We start from the raw sequence: 13,734 nt of genomic DNA on the forward strand, positions 1-13,734 counted from the left end.
GTCTGGCAGGAAGAACGGAAAAATTGATCATTGCTTCATCATCCCTGTATAAAGAGGCCTATATACCCGGCCAGAGAGGGAAATGGGACCATCATTATCCCTATCCATAGAAGAGGAAGGTAAATCCCTGCAGGTCACGTGGCCAAAACAGCAGAGCCAAGATTTCAACCCAGGGCCAGGTGTCTCTCATGCGGTCACTCTCCTGAGCCACAGAGGCCACCTATTCAGCAAGGATGGGTGGCCACTTGCTGTTTACTCAACCTACAGACAAAACATCACCCCCGCCACCCCCTCCCAGGAAAGCTGCACACACAAGAACAGAACAAGGCCTCTTCACTGAACCCCACACTAATTGTGTCACACTAACTACAAGTGTAGCACACCGAGAAACATTTTAGAAGATACATACGATCTGTCAACTGGTTCATCAGGTGATCTGAAAATTAAAAGAAGAGAAAATGAGACCAACGCACACCATCGAGTTTTAGAAAAAGAAAAATTCCCAATTCAGAGTGTCCCGAAACACTCCGACACCACACTGCCACCAACCACTTAACCCACACACAGATCACGGAAGCCCACGTAACATGAATTTATTATAATAATGAGAGAAAACAACAAAATGTTGGGCATTGAGAACTGATAAAGCATGATGTGCTGCTTACCATCTTCATGAACTAAATGACTTTTTCTCTTTGTATGTCTAAGCATTCTGCATAATTACAAACACAGGGTCCCAAGGGGCCGATCAGAGAGAGCAGAGGCAGCACTCAAAGCAGCGTGATTTCCCGGATGCTGATTTGTCTCTCTCCCTTCTTTGACTTCTTTAATATCACCCAGAATGCCCCATGGATAGCTCCCTTCTCTACCCACTCTGTTAACTTAGTATTTGACCTAGTATTAGACAACAACGTAACACAGACACCTTCTTGAATCCTTCTCTGCACCTCATAGACTCACCTTATCCTTCTTATGTATCTGAATATGGCAATCCATATTCACTGCTGAACTGCCAGTCCTATTTGGTAGATGGGCCCAAAGTGCTCTATCGCCATCATTTCATCCATCTAATTAACTTCTTAGGAGATGAAAATTATATAGCTGAGCTAATGGAGCCAGAATGAAACTTCCTATAACAGAATAACTGGACCAATCATTATACACTATTCTCTGACATTGTTTCTAAACTCATTATGATAAGGCCGTTGCTAATCATTTTGGAATGCACTTTTCCTTTAACATTTTTGAAAGAGAAACTCAAAACATTCCCTTACTGTGCAGCAGTGACAAAATCAGGCAAGTGAGTTGTGGTTAAGATTTTTCTAACCAATATCACTGCTCAAGTTTCCCTTCTGGCTGTCCAAACATGCACCCAGAAAGGACACATCTCCCCTCAACAGATTATCTACTGAAACACACACATCTCTTCTTAAGTGATAATCTACTGAAACACAGCCTCTTTCCAACTTATACAATCTGTCTCCTCCCTTCTGGGGGAAATGGAGGGAGAGAGGAGTTGAAGTTCAAGCAATATAACCTAAAAACTGCTCACTGAAATCACTCATGATGGGTCTGTACCTCTTACAAGGTCCACTTAAAGTCCTCCATTGCAGCCTGCCTCACTTCTGTGACTCTCTGATGGGTTAGCACGGCAGGAAGGCAGCCGAGGAGGCCCCTGATGGGTGGGACTGGCAGCAACAGAGTGGCACGGGCACTCTATTCCTAACAGAGGTAGGCAGACCAAGAGCATTCTCCTGGCAGAGGTGGTACCTTTGGAGTCATCAGGGATGACTATTGGAGGGCTGATGTCTGGAAGTTCTTCCTCCCCTGGCTGGAGCCCCCTTGCTCGGAGATGGTTGATATCAAGCAGGTCAGGCATGTCAATGGAAACATCTGCAAAATAAGAGAGAATACATTCACAAGACCCTCCAAACCTGCCATCACTTGTCAAAAAAACAGTGCTACTAGGTCTACATGCACGCATCTAGGCCGAGCCAGCAGATGCTCTGCTGTTCCCTGCAGTAGCCCCGTGGACAAGCAGCTTCATAGAAACTAATTAGATGTTAATAAAGAACCTGGGGAAACTACTGCAGATCTCACACCAGACAAGGTCACAAATCAGCAGCCCACAGACCATTTGCGGTCCAGACATTTTCTGCTAATTGTTTTTTAAATGCCAGTCACAAACTTTAATTTTTAAATTGAAAAAAGAAGTTGTTTTGAAATGAAAACTCCCAGTTTATTTTTTGAAGAACATACATTTGTGGCATGTTCATTTATGGAACCATGGTCAGGAGCTAACCTTTAGCTTTTACTCCAAACAACAATAATACCTGTGAAGAGTTTGCCACAGACCCCACAGTTCCCTCGTGTCCAATGGCCCTACACATCACAGTATGTAATTTTCTTACTGTGGAGAACTACTTTCCAACCCATGTCTTTAGCCACACTGAGAATACACCAAAAAGACCCAGAGAGCAAGCCACATGTTCTTACACTCAGCCCACTTCTTCCACAAGTTGGACGAGTTAAACAACTGGGTTTGCAACCTTTAGTTTATGTGTCATCCCTGACCATGACAGGTTTACCTGAAATTATACTGACTTATAAAGGAGTAGCAAATTTTTTTAAAGAGCAAGCTGCTTCTCCAATGTATTCATTTATGGGTATGTGCTTACTAAATTCTTGAATCAATTGACATTGTGTCAACTTACTCAGTTACAAATTGTATCAATCTGATAGCCTATCAGGATGTGGTATTGCATTTACTCAGACACTATAATAATGAAAAAGAGATTCAAATACTGGGGTAGGATATAGGCTGGCAAATAGAACCTGTAAAATATGGTCTCCAAACCAGTTGTGATGCCAGGTATATAAATTCTATCTTAAAACAACCCAAAAAACAAAGCTTGATTGATTTTTTTCTTTGTATTCCAGGGGGCAGCAAAACCAAACAGAAAATCTGACCAACAAAATCAAAACAATTGTTCCTCAACAGAAAAATTACAGGTTCATTAAAGAAAGCTATGGGGCTCCTTTAAATTCGGCAAGCCAATGAAATCCAATTCAAATTTTTGTTCCTCTGCAGAAACTTCTAGGACTAAGAAACTCAGTCCAAAAGCTAGCTGACACCTTCAGAATAAGCTGGCTTTCCTCTGAGGTGCTTCCCGGGGTCTGTGGCAGACACATCAAGTGATGAGCATCCTGCCCTCAGCTGTGCCCCCTGTAACTGTACTTCCTTCCACTAATTTTTTAAAAAAAAAACCCTTCTTTTGATTGACAATGCCAGAGAAAATGTTCCTATGCATGTCTGGGAAAGTGGCCTTTCACCATGCTCAAAGACCTTTAAAATTAGCAAAAAGAAAGCCCAAATAAACCAAACTCACATCCCTTATCTGATTGTTCAATGCACCTCACTACTTGATTTATTATTTCTAAAAACCTGAATGATTGAAGTGAATGTCATCAGTTACATCTGCCTGTCTCCATGACAGGGGAGAAGTGAAAGTATGTTTTCTTCAATGATCTGCCAGGGGACTTGGTAGGCTATGGGCACTAGCACCCTCCAGGGGTTTGTTAGAAATGCAGAATCGTAGGCCCACCCCACCCCAGTAGCATCAGCACCTGCTTCTGTGGAGACCCCAGGTAAGGCACATGCACGGTCAAGTTTAGGAATCACTGTTCATTGCAGAATCTGAGAATCCTGCTTTCACTCCTAGAACCTGTCCATTCCCGGGTCCATTACTGCAGCAGGGGGTTAGTATGTGGTAAGTTTTACTGTCTGTGCTTATCCTGTATTCTGATTTAAGGAGAAAAGTGAAAAAAAAATGGAATGGAACTCTCCATAGCAGCCAAACTACAAGGACTCTTTCACATGCCATATGTTTTAAAAGACTAATTTGATGTTTAAATAAAAGCATGCAAAAGATACCTACCAAATTTTTTGGGAACCCAGTCAAGACCAAAAGTGAACTTCTTTATCTGCACTACCAAGTATTCAGGGAATGAGGCAAAGCGAGATGTTCTGGGAAACACAAGGGGGTAATATCAATGAAACAAAGTAAAAGAATTGTGAACACAGTTCATGAAGCACCACAAGCTTGTCTGAGGCCCAGCTGACAACCCTACTTGATGGAAGCAAGGGAAGCAGCCCGCAAGCACAGACATACCATGTACACACTCACTCACTCCTGCATGTGCAGCCTGGCCCCTTCTCCAGACAGGAAGAGAGACCTGGCAGAGGGCAATCCCCTAGGATAATCCAGGGTCCAGTTCCAAATTACCAGGTTTCCACTGCTGCAACATTCTGTATTTCTAAAAGTACTTTTCATTTTAAAAAATTTACTACATCTTTGGTAAGCGCCGGTGTGTTTGAAAAAGCTCCCTAAGTCCTGAAATAATCCCACCAAAAAATCACAGCACAGGGCTGGCATAAAGGGGATTTGTGGGAACTGAGAGGTTGGCTAACCAAAATTCCTCAACCTCATTAAGATATCGCTGTGAGCAAATCCACAGTCACATGGGTTGCTCCTTGTGGTAGAAAGATGATGTGGTATCTAAAATGTCTAAGTTCTAGCCTTATATGTTAAAAATGATGCTTATGGGCAATATCTTGAGCTTTCTTCAAATTCCTGCAAAGGCCAAATTCACAGTCAGATTCAGAGACTACTCATTCGTATGTCAAATTCCTGATCCAGTTCCGGCTCACTGGGTCCACATTTATTGTGCTGCATTTAACGACCATTTCCGTTTGATGGCCAATCAGGTGTGACAGGTCAACTTAAGTTTTGAAGTGAGTTGCAGACAGATACTACAGGTGTCTTTTAAAGTAAACTATTCTGCAACACCCTTCCCCAGTCCCCATTTCCCAAATCTAAACAAATGACTGTCTTTTACTTGGAACTCATCTGCCTGAATTCTGGAAACAAATGCAATGCATTGCTGCCCTCTAGTGTAGAATAAAAGACACACAGTATAGGGACAGATCTTGAATACCCGAAGCGGGAAGGTGTGCATGGGGTATTGGATATGCAACTTAATTCACTCGAAATCTGGGAATATCAGTGACCTTCCTGAGCTGCTTTTTTACATCTACAAAATGTATTTCCTAATGATATGCACCCACCAGAGCCATGAATTATTCCCGAAATAATGTGAACTCACTCGGCATACTAGAGAGTATCTATCTAAAAAAACTGACATAACAACTTTATCATGAAAAAGCTAACATCCGTGACACCTTACACACAGACCTTGTCATCGCTGACACGTATTCTACCCCATGCCAGCTACATAGCCTTTCTGTATTTCAAATCCGCCAACACAAAGATGGCAGAAGGGTACAGGAAGAAACACACAGCAGCAGCTTGGAAAACAGCTGCCTCATCCTCTTAGCAACTGCTCTAGGATCACCTTGGCTCGCCTGAAATTGAACTTGGCCTCTAAAGAGATTCTCACCCATCTTGTGAGAAGCAATAATTAACATCTTTCTAGTCCTCAATTTAACCAAAACCCAACAAATGACATCTCGAGCTGTAATATTTTAAATTGTTAACTTTCTGACCTTCTCTTCTTACACTAGCTTAAAACCTGGAAAACATATTAACAATACAATCAACCAAAAGTCGTAGATAAATGAATGTTTTCCCAATGTGAGCCAGCGGACTGGAGACTCTTGCAGTTTTTCCCTTATTTTATTTATCTGTGAAATGGGAAATAATTTTATCTACTTGATACTACTAAGAAAATTAAAAGTGATAACTGATTGGGAAGTGCTTAGCACATTGCCAGGAAATCACAAATGTGCAATAATTGACAACTGCCTTTTTTTTAACCATATATTTTTATTGCATTTCCTTTTTTTTTTTTAACTAATTACATTGCATTATGTGATACATTTTTTTATGCACTGGGATTCCCCTCGCACCTCCCAGAACCCTCCCCCCACGGTGGATTGCTCCACCTTGTTGCATTTCCATAGTTCAAATTCAGTTGACATTCTTTCATTGGAGGTATTTACCAAGCATAAAGTCCAGCATCTTATTGTCCTGGTAACTTCAATGGTTTCTTGGTGAGACCATCTCTGGTCTGAAGGTAGAGTCGGCAGAGTATCATTCCAATCAATTAAAAGTCCCAACATAATATTTCCAACCATTTACAACATTATGGCATTGACATGGTATTGATTAACCAATATGTTAATAGGAAAATGCAGGTTCTCAACCACAACCTGTGACTTCTACATAGACATTTCAATTTTGGTTTATATTCAACCATATTCTATACACCTTAAAATGGCTTAGATTGCTATTCAGCTGTCTCATGCCTATTTTAATTTTAGTCTTTAGCAGACAACTGCCTTATTATCTCTGATATTTGCTTTCCTTCCCACAAGGGCAGGTTTTCATTTATTAATAATTGTATATGAATTACATTCATGTGTATTACAACCATATACAAGGGCATATGTGTACGCAGAGAAAAAGAGGGAAAACGGCCTTTGCACCTACCCTTAAACGCCACAGAAAGCCAAACCTGCCTTCAGGATTCCAGAAAGACTGTCAACACTGCCCCAGCTATCGACTTGCTGACCTTTGAGTGCAAATGCAGGTCAGCAAGCATCACTCCTGCATTACTGATGGAAGAAGGACCCTGGGCAGTGACACTGGCCCAGGACAGAAGGTAAGCTTAGAAGTGGACACCTAGGAAGAATCCAGATCCGCTAACCAGTCCCGCAGGGTGCAGAGAAATCTATCTGTGGAAAGTGAATGCCCTTAAGTCCATTTTGAAGACGGAACTTCAGGAAATGTTGAGAAGGCAGCTTCCTGGCGAGGTACACCTGGGGACAGGCAGACTCCGACAGTACACCATGTCTTGCACTTCCAAGACACCCTTCTGCTTTTCTAAAGAGCAAGACGGGGGGAGCCCAGGGATGAGCAAATGAAAAACACATCCACCTTGCCGCTGACACTTGATGTAGCATCCTTGGGGCTGCCAGACCCTGGGATCACTTTCTGCCTCCCATAGAGAATCAGAATCAATGCAAACAGCCAAGGATTCTTCTACCCTCTGCCCGTGATCATAGAAACTGTGCCCACGATTCGTACTATACATTGATACCTAACTGACAAAAGATGTCTCTACTTGGCAATGAAGTACATCTCTCACGTGTAACATGCTAACTCACCTACAGTTCCCTGAAAGGCCACAAACACATACACACACACACACACACACACACACTGATCAGCCCTGGCACACAAACCTCAGTGAGAAACAGTCTGCAACCAAATGAACTACTATCTATCCCCACTGGAATACAGAGCTTCCCAAAACTTATTTTTAGAACCTACAGCTCTTATTTACTGATTGAAATAAATTGTTTTTGCTTTCCCTTTTTGAATCTATGGAGGCTATCATTTCAAACCAGGCACACTCTTGCAGGATTGGTTTCACAGAAAATAACTTGGGTCAAACCTTTTATCAAGGTCATGATAAAAGGTACCCAGAAATCTCTCTTCATCATTCACTCCTTTTACTGAGCACTCAGACTTAACCTTTGAGAAAAATGGCCCAAGAAGATGCAAAGGTAGTGAAATTTGTAAAGCCAAACTTCTAGACTGCCCTTTCTTTTGCGACACTATCAGCACTCTTTTTCCAATTACTAGCAGCTGTGAAGGATGCTCTCAAGGACTCAACTGCATCAAATCACAGTGTCAAGTGGGGAAAAAATATGTATCCAACAACCAGACTCACGAAGTAAAACATGAAAAGGATCTTCAAAACATTCATGGAAAATAAACTCACCTTTTAATTCCATCTTCCATGAACTTTTTGATGTCCCCATGTAGGACATCTGACAATGCCTAGGAACCCTTATGTGCACTTTGAAATGCCCTGAGACTCCTGGTCTCCAACAGGAGCAGAGTCAGCCAAGTTCTACAGTGATCTTTAATGATTCAATACATGTCACAATGGAAGTTCATCATGAATAGTTTTATCATTGCTTTATTAATAATAACATTCTTCCCATTTTGTGGTCTATAGTGTTTCTCCCTGGTAAAGAAAGGCAAATCCCTCCTCATGAATGAATAACAACTTCGTCTTTCAAAAAGGAGGAGTACCTAGTATGTTACATAAATCATAAACCTGTCTTACTCGACAGGTCCTACGGAGAGAAATCTATGGCAACTAGGGTTTGGGAATCACAATCCCATCCCAGAACAAAGAACTAGCCTTCCCATAACAGTCAGCCCCTCTCCCTGGCTCCCAGCCCCTTCTCAAAGCTCCGTATCAGCCAGTACCTTCTCCCTCTCTCTTTCCCTCCCTCCCTCTCTTTCTCGCTCTTACACACACACACACACTTACTTTACACCCGCAGACTTGGCTTGCAGGGCGCTGCTCCAGAAATCATCAACATTGTCGGGTTCAGAAAAGGCCTGAAGGCAGGCACTAAATGGTATCTTGGCTCGCACCAGCTCAGGAAGGGGCCTTCTGTTCGCTTCTGCTTCCCTTCTTGTTAATTCATAGGCAATCAGTTCATCTGAGTGAAAGAGCACAAAACCAGCCTTGCGATCACTTGATTCCTTGACATGAAAACACCCCCTTGGACAACCTGTGCTGGGAGATGATGCAATTGATGTCATGCTCATCACAGCTCTGGAGGAGACTACTGAAGGACTGTCTCCACAGTAGCCCCAACAGGCTGCATTGAGCCATTTGCCTTTCTTTATGCTGTTCATCCTGAGTCTGATAAGAGAGAACAATGAGCCTGGGATATAAATGGCACATGAAATTAGTATTTCCTTAGTCTAGAGGTCAAGTCTGGGATTACCCAAATGCCATACTTCAAACAACAAACCTTCCAAACAAGAGAAATTCAGCTCACCTTCTCCCCAGCCCTTCACAGCCTTACTGAACAAACTGAGGCCCGAAGTGAAAACCAACCAACCAGTGACAAAGCTGGACTTAAACCCTGGTCAGCACTCTCTCCACTACCTTGCACACGAGGCCAGAAGGCAATGTTAGATCACGCCAAGGGATCATAGGCATATATATGCACACAAGAAAAAGTAACAAAAATATTCCCAGTAACTCTGCTGGTCTAAAACAAAATGCCCAAGGGAAGGAGAAAAATAGAAAAACAAACAAACAAAAAAGAACTACCACTGAGGCTCAGCATGATACCCTAATGGCTAAATCCTCCCCTTGCATCTGCCAGAATACTGTGAACTGGTTCGGCCTGGACACCGGTTCGTTTCACAGCTGTTCCACTTCCCATCAGCTCCCTGCCTGTGGCCTGGGAAAGCAATTAAGGATGGCCCAAAACCTTAGGACCCTGCAAGAAGCTCCTGGCTCCTGGCATCAGATAAGCTCAGCTCTGGCCATTGCAACCAACTGGGGAATGAACCAGCAGATGGAAGATCTTTCTTTCTGTATCTCCTTCTCTCTGTAAATCTGCCTTTCCAATAAAAAAATAAATTAAATAAATCTTTAAAAAAAAAAAAAGAACTACCACTGAGCTCCTGACAAGAAGATTTGTACCCACCAACAGCTGTGATGAGCGGCATGGACCCACAGAGCAGGTGTGGGCCAGGAAAGCTTATGACTGTAAGAATTTCAGTTACCCACCCATCATATCGGTGACATCAGCCAACACTGCTCAGATGTCCCAGCAATGAGCTTACGAAGGCTGTAGGTAGTATCCCTTCTCAAACGAGTAAATGTTAAGAGAAAAAGAAGCGAGGGGTCCGTCACAGTAGTCTAGCGGCTAAGGTCCTCACCTTGCAAGCACCAGGATCCCATATGGGTGCTGGTTCTAATCCCAGTGGCCCTGCTTCCCATCCAGCTCCCTGCTTGTGGCTTAGGAAAGCGGTTGAAGACAGCCCAAATCCTTGGGACGCTACACCCATGTGGGAGACCCAGAAGAGGCTCTGGTCTCCTGACTGTGAATTGACGCAGCTCTGGCCATGGCAGCCACTTGGGGATTGAATCATCGGATGGAAGATCTTCCTCTCTGTCTCTCCTCCTCTCTGTATAGCTAACTTTCCAATAAAAATAAATCTTAAAAAAAAAAAAAGAAAGAAAAAGAAGAGAATGCAGCATGAACCTCCCAAGAGTCAGCAGACCCACTCCTGGAAACCAAACTACAGCCAAAAATTTATACACTTTGAATGGACTACCTGGCTAATGTTTAAGTTACAAATAACAACCACTTCCAATGAATTAGTTTTCAGGCACTTTTGTATATGTATGTTTTCCTGAACACATGTGAATATTCTTTTAAAATTCTGACAAAGGATTAGAATCCACAATATACAGAAAGTTCAAAAAACTCAGTAACAACCACCAAAAAAAAAAAAAAAAAATCTAATTAAAACAAGGGCAAATGGTAAGAGAAAATCCTTTTCAAAAGAAGAGATTCAGGGCCCGGCGCAGTGGCCTAGCAGCTAAAGTCCTCGCCTTGAACAAGCCGAGATCCCATATGTGCACCGGTTCTAATCCCGGCAGCTCCACTTCCCATCCCTGTTCCCTGCTTGTGGCCTGGGAAAGCAGTCGAGGACGGCCCAAATCCTTGGGTTCCTGCATCCACGTGGGAGACCCAGAAAGAAGCTCCTGGCTCCTGGCTTTGGATCAGTGCAGCACTGGTCGTTGTGGTCACCTGGGGAGTGAATCATCAAATGGAAGATCTTCCTCTCTGTCTCTCCTCCTCTCTGTACATCTCTGACTTTGCAATAAAAATAGAACTTTAAAAAAAAAAAGACAAACAAAAGAATGGCCAACAAATTTATGAAAAAAAAAAAAAGCTCAACATCGTTAGTCATTAGGGAAGTAGAAAATCAAAAGCACAATGAGGGGCATCCCTTAGGCACCTACATCAACACTTGCGACACCCCAAACTTACCTGGTCAAAATCCTAATTACTGTGCTTTAAACTAAATTTGCTGCTAATTCAAACATTAGGAGATAACATGATTGCTCTAATTTTGGGTCCCTGCCACTTGTATGAGAGACTCAGACTGAATTCTGGACTGTTGAGTTTGACCTGGCCTGGTTTTAGCTGTTCTGGACCTTTGAGAAATGAGCCAATGAATGGAAGATCTCTGGCCATCTGTCTCTCTTTCTCTTAGTCTTACTCTCTTTCTCCCTTTTTCACTCTCCTTCACTGTATGTTACAAATATATACTATTAAAAACTAAATTAATTTAAAAAACAAATATGTACTATTAAAGCAATATTTTCAAAGTCAATAAAGGTTGGTAAGTACCACTTTCTCCCCACCCCTGATAAAAAGAAGTACTTATGCAAGGACTTCTGTCCAGCAAGTGCCTGTCCTCCCTTGGGCAGATACCATCCTTGTTACTGATCAATGAACTCCCTGGGCCAAAGTTATCATATCTGAGCAATCTCTATAACCTTCTCATTTCTCTTTCAAAAACCTCACCTGGCCTTGGCCTCTTTGAACATACACAGCTTACAATGAAGATCTTTGTTGAGTATCTCTCAACAAAGTATCTTTGTTGAGTAATCCTTGACATCACTGAACAGCAGGTATCCTTGAGGCAGGCAAGAAACAGCAAGTAAAAAAAAACAGAAACCAGCCACGTGGCCACCTCCTCATTTCTACCTTGTATCATGCATGAGAATTTTTAAAATGTATCAAAAATAGCATGAGCTTCTAGAAAATGGATATCCTTTCATGTTAAAACCATTTTCTGATGGGCATTTCACATTGTCCCCCTTCCCTCCCAAAAAAAGAAAAGGCCTTCAGGGAACTGCTGAGTTTACAAAAACAGCAGAGATAAGCAATCCAGCAGCTGTTCTGTTCTTACCTGATCTAAGGAGCTAATTCCAAAAACTACCTTTCACCTACTCTGCCTGGAAAGGACCAGATTAGACTGACAGAAAGAAAAAGAACCACCCCAGGACAGCCCAACACACTGTTGTGTCTCTGCTGACTTCTCCTTCCAAACTCCAAAGAGCCTTCTCGCGGGTGTCCCTTCCCGTGGGTCTACCTCTTATCAACTTATCTCCCATGATAGGCATCTGAAAGATGCTCACAGCATATTATCTTAAGTGATCTTTGCCTGAATGTTTGACATCAGAAATGACTTCTGGAACCAGCATTGTGGCACAGCTCGTTAAGTTGCTGCCCAAGACTGTAGCTTCCTATACAAGTGCCAGTTTTGAGTTCTGACTGCCTGCTAACGCACCTGGGAAAACAGCGGAAGATGGCCCAAGTTCTTGGGCCCCTGTGCCCATGTGGGAGACTTGGATGAAGCTCCTGGCTCCTGGCAGTTGCCTGGTCCAGCCCCAGTCACTGCAGCTATTTGAGGAGTGAACCAGCACATGGAACATCTTTTGTCTCTCTCTGTCTCCACCATTTAAATAAATAAATACATCTTTACAATGAAAAAAAAAAGCACTTCCAATCATTTCCCTCAGACTTTATACTGAAGGATGATTTGTGAAGGATGATTTGTAAAGAATGATGTAAAGAAACTGATATATATATATATGTATAATGTCAATCAATTTCTCTAAAATTATATTAATTTCAGATCAACTAGTTGGTCAAATTTACATTTCCATCATAACACCTTCCTCTATAGAATCAGTGATAAACAACTGTGTCTTTGCAAAACAAAGTCACACAAGGACTAAGCAAAACTAAAAATAAGTCTTCAGACCACTCACATTAACTGATTCTACTCCTGATGCAACGCTTCATGCTTATGCCACACTCTCTCTGAGATATAGGTCTCCCCCAAGAAGACACACACATTCATCTCCATTACCCTTGTTGGTCGCTGCTTCCATGGCCACAGGGAGCTGCATCAGGTAGTCCACCCTCTCTGTGTAGCGGACTTTTCGGGTCTGACAGCACTGGATACGTTCTTCCACCAGAAACCGAAAAACATCACTTGGGTTTTCTGAACCGATGCGGTTCCTCTGTAGGTTGGATTTTCCTCAGATTAGAACATTTATAAATATTACATCACAAACATCAGCAGAAAATCAACTATAAATCTACTACAAAGAATTGGGTTTACTAAACATTTTTTCTGGCTATGTCAGTTCACCATAGTGATCTAATCATAAAACCTGGAATCTATCAAAAGTCCAACAGAAAATATCCTGAGTCCTTTAGTCCTCTGTCATCCACAGGGAGACCCAGATGAGGCTCCTGACTCCTAGCTCCTGACCTCAGCCCAGCCCTGGCTGTTGCGACTATCTAGGGACTGCACCAACAGATGGAAGATCTTTCTAGCTTTCTCTCTCTCTCTCACTCTCTCTCTCTCTGACTTCCAAACAAATAAATACATCTTTAAAAAAATAAATAAATCACAGGGCCTGGCACAATAGCCTAGTGACTAAATCCTCACTTTACATGTGCCGGGATCCCATATTAGTGCCAGTTCATATCCCAGCTGCTCCATTTCCCATCCAGCTCCCTGCTTGTGGCCTGGGAAAGCAGTGGAGGATGACCCAAAGTCTTGGGACCCTGCACCCATGTGGGAGACCCAGAAGAAGCTCCTGACTTCAGACTGGCACAGCTCCAGCCACTGTGGCCACTTAGGGAGTGAACCAGAAGATGGAAGATCTTTCTCTTAGTCTCTCCTTCTCTTTGAAAATCTGACTTTCCAATAAAAAAAACAAATTTTTTAAAAAATCACATGAGAAAAACTGACCGACAGAATTAGAAAAAAGACAGAGATAAAAAGACAAATA

At 42.5% G+C, this 13,734-nt stretch overlaps 1 protein-coding gene across 1 annotated transcript in view; it reads right to left on the bottom strand.

Moving 5' to 3' along the window:
- The window catches only part of USP13 (ubiquitin specific peptidase 13), a 116,597-nt gene that overhangs the window by 14,740 nt on the left and 88,123 nt on the right, over window positions 1-13,734 (bottom strand). Inside the window, exons 12-16 of the mRNA XM_004591272.3 lie at window positions 12,801-12,954; window positions 8,371-8,545; window positions 3,939-4,027; window positions 1,771-1,893; window positions 410-436 (exon numbers count right to left, since the gene is read on the bottom strand). Of these exons, the coding sequence (XP_004591329.1) occupies window positions 410-436; window positions 1,771-1,893; window positions 3,939-4,027; window positions 8,371-8,545; window positions 12,801-12,954 (568 nt within the window). The remainder of the gene's footprint in view (window positions 1-409; window positions 437-1,770; window positions 1,894-3,938; window positions 4,028-8,370; window positions 8,546-12,800; window positions 12,955-13,734) is intronic.

The sequence above is a fragment of the Ochotona princeps genome, chromosome 3, assembly GCF_030435755.1.
Source record: "Ochotona princeps isolate mOchPri1 chromosome 3, mOchPri1.hap1, whole genome shotgun sequence".
Classification (NCBI taxonomy): domain Eukaryota; kingdom Metazoa; phylum Chordata; class Mammalia; order Lagomorpha; family Ochotonidae; genus Ochotona; species Ochotona princeps.